Source organism: Convolutriloba macropyga, chromosome 4 (genome assembly GCF_964194025.1).
Source record: "Convolutriloba macropyga chromosome 4, txConMacr16.3, whole genome shotgun sequence".
Classification (NCBI taxonomy): Eukaryota; Metazoa; Xenacoelomorpha; order Acoela; family Convolutidae; genus Convolutriloba; species Convolutriloba macropyga.
This window is the reverse complement of record NC_134471.1, coordinates 74,670,730-74,686,747: the sequence shown is the minus strand read 5'-3', so window position 1 is coordinate 74,686,747 and position 16,018 is coordinate 74,670,730. Positions and strand designations below refer to the sequence as shown.

Sequence of the window (16,018 nt, the reverse complement as noted above, 5' to 3'; positions counted from 1 at the left end):
TGCACCATTTCACCACCATCATACTGCTCATTTTATGAAAAATAGTTGAAAAAGTTCTTGCGTTACCCCTACTTAACGCCAAGTCAATAGCAGTATTGGGCAAGTCTAATCCCAAGTCTAGGTATCAGTACTAATTCAGAGCTATGATCATAACACATTTAAGACTTGGCCAAGACTTGGTAAGTCTTAATCCTAGTACAGATATAGACTTGGAGTTCGGTACGGGTAGGAGTACCACGTGAAAGATCAATTTTAAGCTTTTTGGAATGTTTTTAACAAGACCTTATTGCTAAATATGACCGTGGTTTATAAGCTCTCTTTCCATATAATTTGTATATCACCTCTCCACGCAGGCAACTCAATTCGCCGATAAAATTACCCTGGTTGAGTTTTTAAAAAGTTTTTTAGTCAGTTAATTGTAATACAAAACATTTTGAGTGTTACTCATAATCTCTTTAAGTTGTATTTTAGGATGTATTATGATATATGGTTTAAGTGCACGACCCTAGACCGCTCTGATTAGACCATTTCCCAGACTTTGCCCTATTATCAGACCATCGTGCGACCCAAATATTTCGTGCAACTCTGATGCGACCCAAAATTTTGTGCGACTTTAGTGCGATCAACGCTCCCTCTGATCAGACTATACTCCAAAATTTGTCCTATGATCAGACCATTCCTGAATAGATTTTATAGTCCATTGTTATTTGTTTCAATTATTCAATTCAAACTTATATACTACTCAACTTAAAATTGAATAATTTAGTCATTTTTTTAAGGTTAGGACAAAACTAAAAATATGAACAAAAAGTCATTTTGAAGTGCCTGCAACTTTTCTTCTGAGTCATCAAAAACAGTGATAAAAACTGCAGTCAAATAATTAGGGTCATTTAATGCTCTCTGGTCAGATTTTGGGGCAACTTATGTCAAGACTTTGGTCTCTGATCAGACTGTAGTGCAACAATTGTTCAGACATTCTTTCGACTCCAGCGTTTCCCAGAATATGTATTTTGGGTCGCACCATGCCACCAGCGTCCGACCCAAATAGTCTAGGGTCGCGCACCTAAACCTGGGTGAATTTTTAAAGTTTTTTAATTGCTCTTGAACGAAATTCATAGCAATTATTGTAAACGTGTGTGTCTTTTTTATGCAAAATTGTCGCTTGACAATTTGAGTTTTCTAGTGACTTTTACGCCCTTGACTTTTTGCGTTTTGCGTGATCTAAAATTCTCTCTCAATCACAATTTCAAGCAGCTTAACTCAATTGGCGGCAATTTAATACTAAAAGCCAAATGAAAAGTGCGCCGAAACTGGTGCTATTTTTCACTTTAAATCTTAATAGTGTTATATGTTAACCTCTAATATGGTTGTTTGAAGCACACTATTGAACTTCTTAGTTCCATTTAGGCTCCCCCTCCCCTCGACTGATGCAATTGATTAGAGCTCCCACTAGTTGTTCCAGAGCAATTCTTCCGACTTTTAGTCGGTTATTTTTAGTCAGTTAAGTGTAATTTAAAACACTATGAGGGCTATTCAAAATCTTTTTAAGTTGTCTATTTTAGGATGTAGTAGGATATGTGTTAATGAAAACTATCATTGTTTTAAAAACAAGTTAAAGTCTGATAATGGTTGATTATTTTCTGGATGGTCCTCCAATCATTAATGACCAGCTCACCCTGGGATATGTTTATATGCGATTGTTATGACGTTTTGAAGTTGAACGTTTTAAGTTGTATTAAAGTTGCGTACGCTATATTAAGCGGTGAAATTACATACTTTAGCGGTGAATTGTGGTGAATTTTTGTAAGTTAACCGCATTTCACCGAAAAATTGTGTACAAAATTTGCGGTGAAAAAAAAACAACCTTTCACAGCTTATCTTACATATTTTTCCGATTTTTCCAATTTTTCCTCGACCCTGTGTTATTGCAGCATTGAATTTCCTGGCACTTTGGATCTGTGAGCTGTTCTTCTTCTGTCCCTGTCTGGCGGTCAAGTCCAAACTGCTTCTGGAGAGAATTGCAGAGGCACACCCCAATTCTGCCCACTTCGGATGGTGTAGAAGACGTAATTTAGGCAGGAAGAAAGAGGCTGACAAAGCGGCAGGTAAAGTAAGGCGGACCTTAAGAAGGCTCTTCATTCGACCTAACGGATTGTCAAGAGCTATTTATTGCGACGCGCGAAGTAGGGCACATATTTCTATATGCTTATTACTAAACAGTTCTGCTGCTCCAAATAAAAACGACGAAGTATAAATTTTTTGTAACGGTACTGAGAAGAAATGCTGGAATCAAATATGTACATATAGGACATTCAAAAGCTAATCAATTGCTCTAAACCAAAGTTTGTAGCAATTATATTAGTCCTGTGGTATTTTTTATGCGATTTTTTGCTTGACCGCTTTTTCGTCTGACCCATTTGACTTTTCGTCCTCAAAAACTGGATAAATAGGTAGCTCTCAGAGGGTACTAAGTTCTCTTAGATCCCTAAGCCTTACTAAATTTGAAGAATGCGAATCACAGAAAATGTTTTGAGGAGACAATTTCATGGTGTGAAAGGCGGTTCTTAAAGTTTGACTCCCCTAAATCAATCCCCCCCCCCCACACACACACACACACACACACACACACACACACACACACACGCAATTAGCCGCTCATTACCCCCTCCCCTCAAGATTCGCAATGTCCACCCTCATCCACCTGTTGAACACCCTCTCATTTAACTTTCGCAACCCTGCCCCACCAACGCTTGACCCCCCCCCAACAAACAAACAAACAAACAAACCTCCACACACACACACGCACACACACACACACCCAAACACACACACACACACACACACACACACATACACACACACAATCACACACACACACACACACAAACGCGCACACACACACACACACACACACACACACACACACACATACACACACACACACATAAGTCACCTCTCCCCCTAGTGCTAGCATCCCCAGCCCCCACTGGCTATTATTAAAGCCAACCGCTTGTCGGTTGTTGAGGAGTCATTCCCCCAACGTTAGTCGGTTATGTTTGGTCATTTTAATCCAATCGTTTTCTATCAAAATGTTTTCTATCTTCTGCAAAAAAACCATTGGAATTTTTCAAATTACGAAATTAGCGCAAGTATGCTAGCAGACAAAGTGCTGAAATAGGCGCCAAAACAACGTTTTCCAACAAAATAATTTTAGTTTCTTTAATAGCTGTCCTTATATTCTCATCAGATTCTTTTGCGCTCCTAATTTTCACAACACACAAAATTTTTATTGTATTGGTGCTCTGTCTTTTTTTTCTTAAGATGCCTTCACACTGTTTTCATAACATTCACCATTTAAAACGTAAACAAGTGGCCACTGTGGGTATTAGGTTTCATTAAAGGTCTTAAGCTCGCTTTTGGTGGATCTTCAAGTGATTGAATTGATTCAGCTGCCGAGAAGGTCTAAAGTCAAGTTTAAAGGTCATTTTATGAAATTTCGAGCCCAAAATTGTGCGAAATTTTACGTTTTTTATCCTTTTTTGAGTTTTTATGGATCAGTTTTAAACTGACATTTTTCAAAGTTGATTCAGGGCTTTCGCAAGACTTTTGATGACAATTTTGTGAGCTATTTTATGTTTTGGTTCTTCAAACGTATAAATGATACGGACTTTTTGCCAATTTTTGTATTTTTTAAATATTTTTTAAGCTTCAGGCGCCAGGGAACCTCCCTTAGTGTTTCTGGGTATTTGTCAGGGACAATTAATTGGTTTTCAACATTTTAATATATGAAGTTTTTGCAATTTTTGATAAAATCCTCATTTTTTTGAAGTTTTTTTGAATTTGTTAGCCATATTTTGAGTTTTTCAGGCCCCGGTGTTCAGAACTTAGATACCAAGTAGCTTCAAAAGACGTTGAACTGGTTCTGTTCATGTTAACATCACCATTTTCAGCAAGCCTTGAATATAATTTGCAATTGTTTTAAAATTTTTTATAGTTTTTGACATTCTCGGACATTTTCTGATATTTAAGTTCAGGAGGCAAGATTCAGGAGTCAAAAAAATGTTTCGAAAACTTTTGCGAAATTTAGAAACTTTCAATAAACATGCACTTTTCAATTTTGTAGCAGTATTACTCTTTTTTCTCGAGTTTTTCAATCTTTAATTGCAATTAATCCCTCTTCAAGGCCCTTAGGTATATCTATATGGATCAAATTTGACCTTCAGGTGAAAAAAGGTTTTTGGGTTTTTAGCAATTGCCATTTTTTTAATTTGGTGAATTTATTTAGTTTCAACTTCAACTCAACTGAACTCTGTTTCTCAACTCAACTCTGTTTCTGTTGCTAGCTCGAAAACCGCCCTGATCAGACTAGTGTGCGTTCGAAATTGTCTCTGATCAGACTAGTGTGCGCTCGAAACTGCCTCTGATCAGACCGTCCCAGACCGAAGTGACCCCTGATCAGACAAGTTCCAGACCATTGTCCAGACGAAAGTGCGCTCGAAGCTTTTTCCAGACCATGTAATTCGAGCGCACCCGGAACATGTGTGCGCTCGAAACTCGTCTGATCAGGGGTCACTTCGGTCTGGCCACCTCGACCTGGGCTATCTTCTAATCTATATGGTAGATCAAATAATTCGTTTTGGTAGCAATTTCTATATTCTGCTGGCTATTTTTGTTATCGTCTGGCACTTCATTCTTTCCTTCTTCTTCCTCACCATTTAATTTTGAATGCTCAACATCGGTTCATATATTCATTATCTTGTATTGAGAGCCGTAAACTAATTAATCCGTTCGTTAGATAGATCAGCTATGTGTTAAATATCAATAAAACCTATGCGCAATAATCTACTTAAAGCTCCCCTTGATAAACTATGCGTTAGTATCTAAGCAATCTATTTTTTATTATTGAACTTCATTCTCTCAGCTGCAAAGATCTTCCACTTCCATGTCAAACAAATTCTATGTCTAGTATACGTGGGTGACCACCATCTTTTGATTCTCTTCCCTTTATTGGCAAACTGACATATGCTTTTAGGGGGAACTTAAAGGAATAGCTAAAATGAATGGCAGTTAGAGCAGTGGATAATAAAGCAGAAGTTAGTGCGAAGAAAAACCAAAGAAAAACGGCAGCCATATTATTTTTTAAGTCTGATAGACTTTTTGCAAAAATACATGGGAAATGAGAATAAACAGTAAAAATTTCTAGCCATTTGGAAAAGAATTACTCCTCTTTGAACGTGAGTTACAATGGATTCTTGTAACTGAGCAGACGAAAGCTTAAATTATATTGTTGGTACGCTTGTGATCGAAGAATTCAAAATCTTGCAAGAATTTTTCAATTAATCTTGGAAGGGAATACATATCACTTGCAATCTGCTTGCAAGATTCTTGCAAGATTTGAATCATAATCCTATAGGGAACGGATAGATTTAATAAATATTGCAATAGCCGGAACACATTTTTTCTCTTTCTCTTCTTGCATTTGGTTTGTTTTTTTTTTCAAACTGGAATGGTGTGCCTTAGGATATCAGCTCCTAGAATGTGATCTATATCAAACCCTGTCTAGTTTGGCTCCTCCTCTTTCGAAACAACAGTTTTCGGTCTGAGACCTCGAAATGCGATGGAATGAAACGAGGGATCCTGAAAAGTTATTCCCAAAACGATAAAGCCGGTTTCGACTTTTCAGCTAACTTTTATAGCTGCCCTCTTTGCTACGATCCAAATTATTAATCGTTCTTGAACGAAAATAATAGCAATTATAGTAAACGTGTGGGTCTTTTTTATGCCAAAGTTATGCTTGACAATTTTGACTTTTCGAGTAACTTTTACGCCCTTGAATTTTTGCGTTTCGCGTGATCTAAAATTCTCTCTCAATCACAGTTTCAAGCAGCTGAACTCAATTTAGGGCAATTTAATACTAAAAGTCAAATAAAAAGTGCGCCGCAACTGGTGTCATTTTTTACTCTAAATCTTAATAGTGGTATATGTTAACCTCTAATGTGGCTCACTATTATTTTTCTTTGTCCCATTTAGGCTCCCCCTCCCTCCCTCCCTCCCTCCCACCACCCCCACTGAAGCAGGCCTTTTTTAGTCACGCTAATGGAATCTTAAAGGGAGCAAAAAGGAGAGTTGGTAAGAAGCGTGATATTTTCAAACTAAAATCGTAGTGGTAAATTGATCAGTATGGTGAATTTTTCCCGTGCGTCAATTTGATGTCTTTTTCAAGCTTCCTCTTCAATTTCAATATTTTTTCATTTATTTTAATCAAGCATATTTGAAGTTACTAGTATTCATCAATTGGCAGGGAAACTTTTTTATGACTTTTGCACCATTTTTGTCAATAGAATATGACTGTTTTTTATTAGTTTTGTCTGTTTTTTATTGTGAGCTGTGTTTCATAATGGTTCCGTTTCTTAAAAATGTTTTAAATAACTTTAAACCCATCTGTTTTCTTAAAATTATTGGTGAAATTTTATGTTCTCGGGTGTTTGCTGTTTTTTAAATATATTATCAATTAATCTCATCAAGTACAGATCTCCCAGTTTGCTTATGGAAGCTAAATTAATCAATTTAATTGTTTAATGATAATGCTTCTTTGACTTTCGCGCTGTTTTTAATCCACAAACTTCATCGATTGTTTAAGTTTTGCAGGTTTTTTGTGCGTTTTGTAGTATAATCTTTTAGTCCAATAAGAACAAGTCCATTTATTTGCTATGAGCGCTCAAATTATTTAAACTAAATGTTTCAATTTAAAGTTAATGCTATTAATATCTCGTACTCTGATCACCTTCAAAAATTGTTAGCTAAACATTTAGATTTGTCATTTTTGATATACTTATTTTGTACTCCTTGCTGAGAAATCAATTAATCTCTTTAATGACGGGTCTCAAAGGTTGCTAATGGCAGCTGTCTAAACAGTCTAAATTATTTAATTTGTAGCTCAATCTGTCTGTGACATCATCACTAAATTTCGAAAAATAGCGTTTTTGAGTTTTTTGCAATTGCCTGTTATGTTGCTGTCTTATCACGTTGTCTCATTTTGATAGGTTTCATTGATTGCGTCAGCATTGATATAAATGGATAGAATAAGTTCCTTGATTTCATAACGTTTGTTTACGCTAAGATAAAGTGAATTGGTATATCTTTCCTTCACTAATAGTTATATTTTCTTTTTTTGGCCGTTAGAACTGCTTAAGGATATACAATACGGCTCTTATTGAATGCTGTGGTTAAGGATTTTAGCGTGAGGCTTTGAAGTTTTCTCAATGTGACTCCACTAACTCTTTTTTGCCAATTTCTAAATTTTTGCCTGTTTTTTTTAGTTTTACAGTAAATGAAGTTTTATTGTGAACTCATTCTAAGGATCCATAGTGCCAAAAATTTTTATGATGTGCCATTGATCTTAAAATGGTTGATTCTTAAAAGTGTTTCTTGAAACACCCGATCTTGGAAAACAAAAAATTTTATTTCAATTACATTTTCGTTCAACGTTGCACATATCAGAACATGGTCTTTTTTGAAGTTCTTACCTCTTACTGTTGCTTTTAAAATGATGTTTTTCAGATAATTAGAGTAGTTAATTCTTTGGATTGTAATTCAGATTTTATCCTCCTGTTTTTTACTTTCCTCAAACAAAAACTTTTCCGCTTGACGTTAGGTGACAGCTTGTTTAACATTTTGCGTGAAATGTTTTTGACTTCTATTGGCTAGTTTTACCCTTCTCTCATTCTGCTCAAAGTGCTTTTAAGCAGCAGTCGCTCAACAAAACAGTATAGAATGGACAGATTCAGTATGTCGAAAAATGAAATCAAAAATATAAAACTTTCGTTACCCCTAATGCTGATTGGTATTGATTTTAGCTCTTTATCCTATCGTTAAGAAACAGGAGCATCTCCAACAACGAAAGGACGTCAAGGTAGTTTCATACTTTATATGTTTTTGTACAAAAATCTTTTTTTTCCATTTTTTCTCTGTTTTTTTCTCCAATTGGGTTTATGCGAAAAAATGGCGGCTATTTTCCCGCAATCTGCCGGGTATTTATAAAAAAATTTGTTAAAATATAGTTCCAACCACTGAAATCAAACAACTGCAGTATTTGTGCAGATCTGTTTGACCTTGACAATGAGAGTGAGGTGTATGTGTTCAACTACTATGAGCAGAAGATTGGCTCTTTCTTCGCCCTTCTAACTAAGAACAAATGTGTCCGATTCATGTGGGTTCTGGTGTTCCTCATTCTCATCGCAATTGGCATTTATGGCATCTCAACGGTGAGTTGTTTTTGCCGTAACATAGTTTTAGAAAAGAGAAAAAATTAGAGTAACTATCCCGATAGTTAGTAGTTAGGGGACGAGCTTGGAGGTGGAAGTTGATAACCAAATTGAGAACCAATAAAGTGACGTCAAAGAGTATGAAATACTTGTGAATTTTTCTGATCACAAAACTTCCAGAAAACAAAATGTACTCATGGAGTCTAATTGTGTGCTGTGCAAATTGGTTCATCGCAGAGCTCAGAAAATTATCACACAAATGATTTTTGATCACAAGTTTTGTTATCAGTTTATTAGCGGTCACGTTCATTTGAAAGCTTTATGTCACTCTGTGAGACTTCAGCTACTTTTTTTGAAATGCGGCAAAGAGAGACCGGTGCTATGATTGGTCTTCTGGTGGTTTTTTACAATTCAAAGAATTTGAATTGTATTGGGGCGCACTCTTTCTTAATATCTTTTCACTTTTAAATGAAATTAGAGTGGTGATTTTGGTCACGCCAAAACAGGAATTGGAGCAAAAATACGATTTTGCGGCTTGTTTTTTTCTCACTCTAATTTTTAATTAGAGTGAGAAAACGGTGTTTGAACAAAATTTCCCTTTCTCCATAGAGGTTTTTGTTCATGCGTGCAATTTAATCTGTTGTTACTGTTTTACTTTGAGTTTTTTTCTGAATGGTTTTTGAAATACATTCCAAGTAATCTCTAGATCAAATTTTTATTCAATTTTTTCAATAAAAATTCTTTGAATTTTTGTTCTGGACTTGTCCTGCTGTGTTTTCTTAATTCGCCGACTTCCTTATTTTTTGTTGCAATTATTTGATCACGTGCCTAGTAGGCAAAACCACTCAGCAGCTGAATTCGTATGCGTGACGTCATTGTTACCCCTCTTACGGAACTTATGAATTTTCAGGTCAATCGTATGATAATTTTTTTTCAGCTTAAATGACTTCTCTTTCACAGTAAAACGATTTTTGCACCCTTTTTATTTAATCTAAGTTGAGAGTGTAAACTCAAACTGAAATTTAATAGAGATCCTCCATCGTAATCATAAGACTAAATTGCCTGAAAGACAATACTGGTCAAAGTTTAATTTGAAAATTAGGATAGAGTTTGATATGAGAATCTCATTTTCTGAATCCCAGTTTCCGTCTCTGAGCTTCCGCTGGTCTTTCAACTAGAAAGTCTCAACTGGCTATTTTCTTCCAGCTACGTTTTTTTTCAAACATGTAAATTATTAATATAACCGAAAGGTTAAAGTTTACATGCCTTCAGAATAATCAGGAATATTTATTGAAATAATCAAAACTATACATTAATCTTCTGGTTATTAATTGATGTTCTGAATTTTGGTGCCTTAGATGCGTGTCTATGAATCAGTGAGAGACTACTTGGATGAGAAGAGTGTGATCCATGAATTCTACCAAGTGGCACTGGAGAACCCAATTCTCCAGTTCAGTCCCACCAGTGTTGTAGTGTCATGTCCGGACAACTTCCTCTTTGACCAGAACTTCATCGGCAGAATCTATGCTCTCCAACAGCGCATACTCGGTGACAGAGAGTTTTTCAGGTAATTTTCAGAACGGGCCGCTCGTAATCTGGGCAACTGTAGTCAGACAAAAGCGAGTGAGGTGTTAAAATTATGAAAAAGCGCAGTGTGATCCGACAAAAAGACCTTAATATAAACAAAACAGAAGACATTATTAGAAGTTCATAGCAATGACATTGAGAGCATTAGATTTTAACTTTTTTTTAATCTTCATGATGTACATATAAAATTGTGAGAACATTTTATAATCGTATTTTAGGCCATTTTTTGCTAATGTAATGTCACATTTTAGTTTAGTAATTTAATGATTTTATAATTTTACATAATGTTATATTCTTAACTTTACATTACCTCTTTTACCATTTGCTTTTTATTCTTGTGTACCAGAGGAAATTAACAATGTTCTTTTTTATCACAACGATCTTCCAAAAATCTTTAAATCCTCATTAATTGCTCTTGAACGAAGTTCATAGCAATTATTGTAAACGTGTTAGTCTTTCTTATGCTAAATTTTTGCTTGACCGTTTGAACTTTTTGAGTGACTTTTACGCCCCTGAAAAGTCAAATGAAAAGTGCGCCGAAACTAATGCCATTTTTAATAGCCACCCTCATCTTCTCAGCCGGCTATTATAGCGCACCTATTTTTTACAATTCAAAGAATTTGAATTGTATTGGGGCGCTGTCTTTTTTTAAGATCTGTTCACACATTTTCATGATTTTTGAAGTCAAATTGGAGTGGTGATTTTGGTCACGCCGAAACAGGAAATGGAGCGAAAAGGCAAGTGGTTTTGCGGCGTGAATTTTTTTCGCTCTAATTTTAAAGTAGAGTGCGAAAACGGTGTTTGAACAAAAATTCGGTTTCTTGGTTGTGAATTTTTGTTCACATGCGGCAATTTCACTCTGATTTTTAATAGCCGCCCTCATCTTCTCAGCCGGCTATTATTGCGCTTGTATTTTTTTTTACTTCGTCAAACTTTTTTTCGCTTTACCATTTTGCCGCTTTTTCGAAATTTTGCGTGAAATCTTTTTGACTTCTTTAGGCTAGTTTCTCTCTTCTCTCATTCTGCTAAAAGTGAATTTGAACATCAGTTGCTAAGCAAAGCAATTCAAAAAGAACAGAGTCGGTATAAAAAATTGAAGTCAGAAATAGAAACGGGATAAACCCATAAAGCCCAATTTTAGATGCCCGCTATTTGAACGTCGTTCCTATAAGTCTTAGTTAACATCTCTAATGCTTATTGGTATTAATAGTAGACCCTGTAGCCTCTCTCTAAGAAACAGAAGGACGTTATGTTCAACTACGAAATGCCATCAAAATAAATCGGATTTAAAAAATATTTTTATACAAAAATCTCTTTTTTTTTCAATATATTCTATTCGTTCAATCCCAATCATGCTTATTGGAATTAACGGCGGCTATTTTCCGGCAATCTGCCGGGTATGTTTACTGTTTTTTTGATTTTTTGGATCGGATTTTTTTGTAAATGGTTTTCCCAATCCATTTATAGTCTGTTCTCGGTCTAGTTTTCTGTTTGTCAAAGAAAATTCTTTGAATTGTACGTCAGGACTTGTCCTGCTATGTTTTTTTACTTCGTCGAATAAAAAAAAGTTTCGCTTTACCTCATTTTCCCGCTTTTTCAACATTTTGCGTGATATCTTTTTGACATTTCTAGGCTAGTTTCTCTCTTCTCTCATTCTGCTAAAAGTGATTTTGAACGTCTGTTGCTCAGCAAAGCAATTCAAAGTGAACAGAGTCAGTATAAAAACATTGAAGTCAGAAGTAGAAACGGGATAAACCCACAAAAGCCCAATTTTAGATGCCCGCTATTTGAACGTCGTTCCTATAAGTCTTAGTTACCACCTCTAATGCTTATTGGTATTGATAGTAGACCCTGTAGCCTCTCTCTAAGAAACAGAAGGACGTTATGTTCAACTACGAAATGCCATAAAAATAAATCGGACTTAAAAAATGGTTCTGTACAAAAATCTTTTTTTTTTCAAAATCTTCTATTCTTTCAATACCAATCATGCTTATTGGAATCAACGTCGGCTATTTTCCGGCAATCTGCTTGGTATGTTTCACTTTAAATCTTAATAGTGGTACATGTTAACCTCTAATGTGGATATTTGCAGCCCACTGTTGAATTTTTTACTCCCATTTAGGCTCCCACTCCCCCCCCCCCCGCCTCAAGCAGGCTGCAATTAATTAGAGCTCCCACTAGTCATTCGAGAGCAATTCTTCCGACGTTTAGTCGGTTATGTTTAATAGCCGCGTCGGCAGATCCAGGCGGCTTTTATTGCGCTCCTAAAAACAAGGAAGACAGATTACGTAATTACAGCGATATATTATCAGTTTTGAGCTCTATAGAAAAAAAATACAAATCGTCAAAAAAAATATAGAAACAAAAAGACTGTATACATAATTACAGCAATTTATGACCGATTTTGCCGCCCTGCAGAACAAAAAAAAATAGCCTCAAAAAATTCCTAAAAATCTCAACAGAAACAATAAGACAGATTAAGAACAACTGCAGAAAAAAAGTCAGTTCTTCGTACCCGGATCCGGGTGCTATAGTAAATCAGTACTGATTCATCATATTCCAATAGCAAAACGTTAAATCATTACTGAATCATAGTGTCCCAAGGGTAAATTTCCTTTCACCATGTTCAGACCAAACGCAGAATATTTTTTGGTGAAACTATCATGAACACGATAAACTATCTTTTTTCAATGATCATAATAGATTCAAAGAAATTTTGAAAATTTTGAAAATTAATTGAATTTTCTTTTGAACGCCGTGGGAGCATGATATAGCGTTTTAATTTATGAAATCACAGCATTTCAGCACTTCAACGAGAAGTGAGCGGTCCTGGGAAAACCGGAACAAAACGAGCGATCCTGGGCGGAGGGGGGCGGGGGGGGGTTAAGGGCATTGGAAATGTTTCACTATTTTACTATTTGAATATGACAACTTTTTGGTCATTTCGGCCAGCCCTCCCCCCCCAACCCCACAAGGAACTGTTAACTGCATCAAATTAATATTGATTATCGTCTTTCTAATTAAAATTAAATTTGGTGAATTAGTTTTTAATTGCTTATCGCTTTTTTCCAGCAGATGATTTTTCATTCTGTTCAGTTCAAGAACAGACAAAAAAATTATTCAAGTCCAAAGTAAATACAATATTAAAGTTCTTAATGTTCATACTAAGTTCAGAACTTTACTATGAATTTTACCATGAAATGTCTATGAAGTGCCATGATCAGAACTCTGGCAATAGTAAAAAAGAAATTTTAGTGATTCAGTACTGAAATTCCATGAGACTCAGGTCCGGATAGCATTCTTTACAATATGTGGTGTTGTGTTTTAAATTTTGAGCTTATGTTTATGAACAATTGGGGCGAATATTCTCATTTAATACATAAATTTGATGCAAAGGCTGTTAAATAATTTAAGGATCAAAAAAATTAGTTTCAACACAGTGATTTCACGATTTGACGCTGCAGAACTAAAGTTGATGAAGGACTATGATATTTGAGTTCTATTTTTGAATTCTATGAATAGAATTTATAAGTCTTCGTGCGAAATAAAGGACGTCTGATTCATTACAGTTTCCTTTTTACTAAGTAGTTGACCTGTGGATCAAATCAGGGTGATAAAATTGTGTGGACCGGAGGACGGAACATCCAGCACCTCGGAAGGCACCACCGGACATAAACTATAACATTTTAGTCATGTTTTAACCACCTCGCCGCGGGAAAGAGGTCAAGAAGTTGCTTAACCAGGTTGAGTTGTGCGCTGATGATCAGACCCATCCCAGACCTTCATTAAAACAGACTTTGATCTTTTAAAAAAAACCATGGAAGCAGACTATCCGAGGCTGCTTGACCATGTATTAAAAACGCACTTGACCACACGGTGCGTCTTTTTTCAGATCTTTAACTAACACCCCGGCCTGTGTATGAAATAAATCATATCTTTATTAATAGCCGCCCCCATCTTCCTAGCCGGCTATTATAGCGCTCCTATTACAATCCAAGAATTGGTTTGTATTGGTGCTCTGTCTTTTTTAAATTTTTGTAAGATGTTTTTACACCTTTTTTCATGACTTTGAGCTTTCAAAACGGGATAAACAGGTAAAGCTCAGCGGGCATCAAGTTTCATTAGAGGCCCTTAGCCGAGTTTAGTAGTTCTTCAAGTACTTAGAGTGGTGAAGCTACTGGGAAGGACGTAATTCGATGTTTACAGGTCATTTTCAGAAGTTTTTGCACCCAAAATCTTGCAATTTTTTTGTCTTTTTTTGGAATTTTGTTGGACCAGTCTGAAATTGAGGCCCGTAAAAGTTGGTAAAGGTCTTTTGCAAGACTTAATTACTTTTTAGGGCCATTTTAAGAGATATATGTATTGCTACACCAAACATAAACACGGTAATTTATTCTAATTTTTAAATTTTTTTCAAGTTTCGTTTGAATAGTTTTGTAGTTTCAGCTCTTGGTGTCACAATAAGCGGTTGTTTTATAGTTTCTAGCGGTAATGGAATGGTTTTCAACTTCACGAATTTTACCAATTTTTTCGATAAAACTTGCAGTTTTTTCCAATTTTCTGACATTAATTTCATTATTCAAGTTTTCGAGCTCCAGGGGGCAACAAATCTTGTCTAGGATTTGCTAATAGTTTACTGCAAAATATTTATTGGCCATGACATAAGACAATTTTTTCAAATTTTTGAAAACTGTTGTCAATTTTAGTTTTCTCTAACCTGAACAACCAAAACATTTCCTTTAGGTTTTGATAATAGGTTATTGCATAGTTTCTAGTGGTAACGGGAATGTGTTTCAAGATTTTAATATTACAAATTTTAGCGATTTTCAAATTGTACTTTTCTTTGACTTCCTGAAATTTTAGTCTTTTTCCTCAGTAGCCAGGGGTTTGCTGCTGTTGAGTTTCTAGTGGCATCAAAATAGTTTTCTGTTTTTTTAGATTGCAAATATAAGTATTTTTTTAAACAAATCTTGCAGTTTAAACTTTTTTGATTGTTTTCAATTTTTTTGAATTTGTTTTGTTATTTTCTGAGTTTAACTATCTTTATTCGCCAGCAAATATTTTTAAATGTTGCAGATGAGTTACAAGACAGAACTCCACAGAGAAACAAAGAATTTGAAAATTTTTTCCAGACAAATTTTTGAAAAATATCTTTAATTTTTTCCTTTTCATTTGAAGCACTTTTCACATTTCTTTTTGAAGCGTTTGTCATTTTTTCGACATTATCTGCCTTTGGTGTCAAATTATTCTTTTTCAAGTTTTTGCGTGAGTTAATGACTATATTGCAAAGTGTCATAAATGGCCTTCAGGTTAAAAGCTTCAAGAGTTTTAGGAAGAATTTTTTTTTGTTTAGTTTGATTCTTTTAGTTTCTCAACTTTCGAGATTTCGTCTTTTTGGCTGGTATTGTTCAGTTGATCTGCTGTTCAGGTACATTAGGCCTGTTTTTTATTCAATTCCTTGGATTGTATTTCAGGACTTGTCCTGCTGCTTGTTTTTTAGTTCGTCAAATAAAAAAATGTTTCGCTTTACCTCATTTTGCCGCTTTTTCAACATTTTGCGTGAAATTTTTTGACTTCTCTAGGCTAGTTTCTCTCTTCTCTCATTCTGCTAAAGTAATGGCTTCAGCTTTTTGTGAATTTTTGGTGCTTCGAGTCGCTTCCGGAGTTCTTCCGGCTATGTTTTTAAGATCTGTTCACACATTTTCATGATTTTTGAAGTCAAATTGGAGTGGTGATTTTGGTCACGCCGAAACAGGAAGTGGAGCGAAAAAGCGAGTGATTTTGCGGCGTGAAATTTTTTCTCTCTAAATTTAAAGTAGAGTGAGAAAACGGTGTTTGAACAAAAATTCGCTTTCTCGCTAGTGGTTTTTTGTTCACATGCGGCAATTTCACTTTGATTTTTACTGTTTTTTCGATTTTTTGGATCGGATTTTTTTCTAAATGTTTTTCACAATCCGTTCATAGTCCGTTCTTGGTCTAGTTTTCTGTTTAGTCAATGAAAATTCTTTGAATTGTACGTCAGGACTTGTCCTGCTATGTTTTTTACTTCGTCGAATAAAAAAATGTTTCGCTTTACCTCATTTTGCCGCTTTTTCAACATTTTGCGTGATCTTTTTGACTTCTCTAGGCTAGTTTCTCTCTTCTCTCATTCTGGTAAAAGTAATTTT

At 35.3% G+C, this 16,018-nt stretch overlaps 1 protein-coding gene across 5 annotated transcripts in view; it reads left to right on the top strand.

The window, feature by feature from the left end:
* LOC142338672 (patched-related protein 18-like) overlaps nt 1–16,018 on the top strand; it is a 108,885-nt gene that overhangs the window by 50,991 nt on the left and 41,876 nt on the right. For all 5 annotated transcript variants that reach the window (XR_012758997.1, XM_075388536.1, XM_075388537.1 and 2 more), the window contains exons 13-15: nt 1,932–2,105; nt 8,101–8,264; nt 9,623–9,831. Coding sequence is in view for 4 of the 5 variants with exons in the window: in XM_075388536.1 (XP_075244651.1) it covers nt 1,932–2,105; nt 8,101–8,264; nt 9,623–9,831 (547 nt within the window). In the remaining variant the exon portion in view is untranslated. The remainder of the gene's footprint in view (nt 1–1,931; nt 2,106–8,100; nt 8,265–9,622; nt 9,832–16,018) is intronic.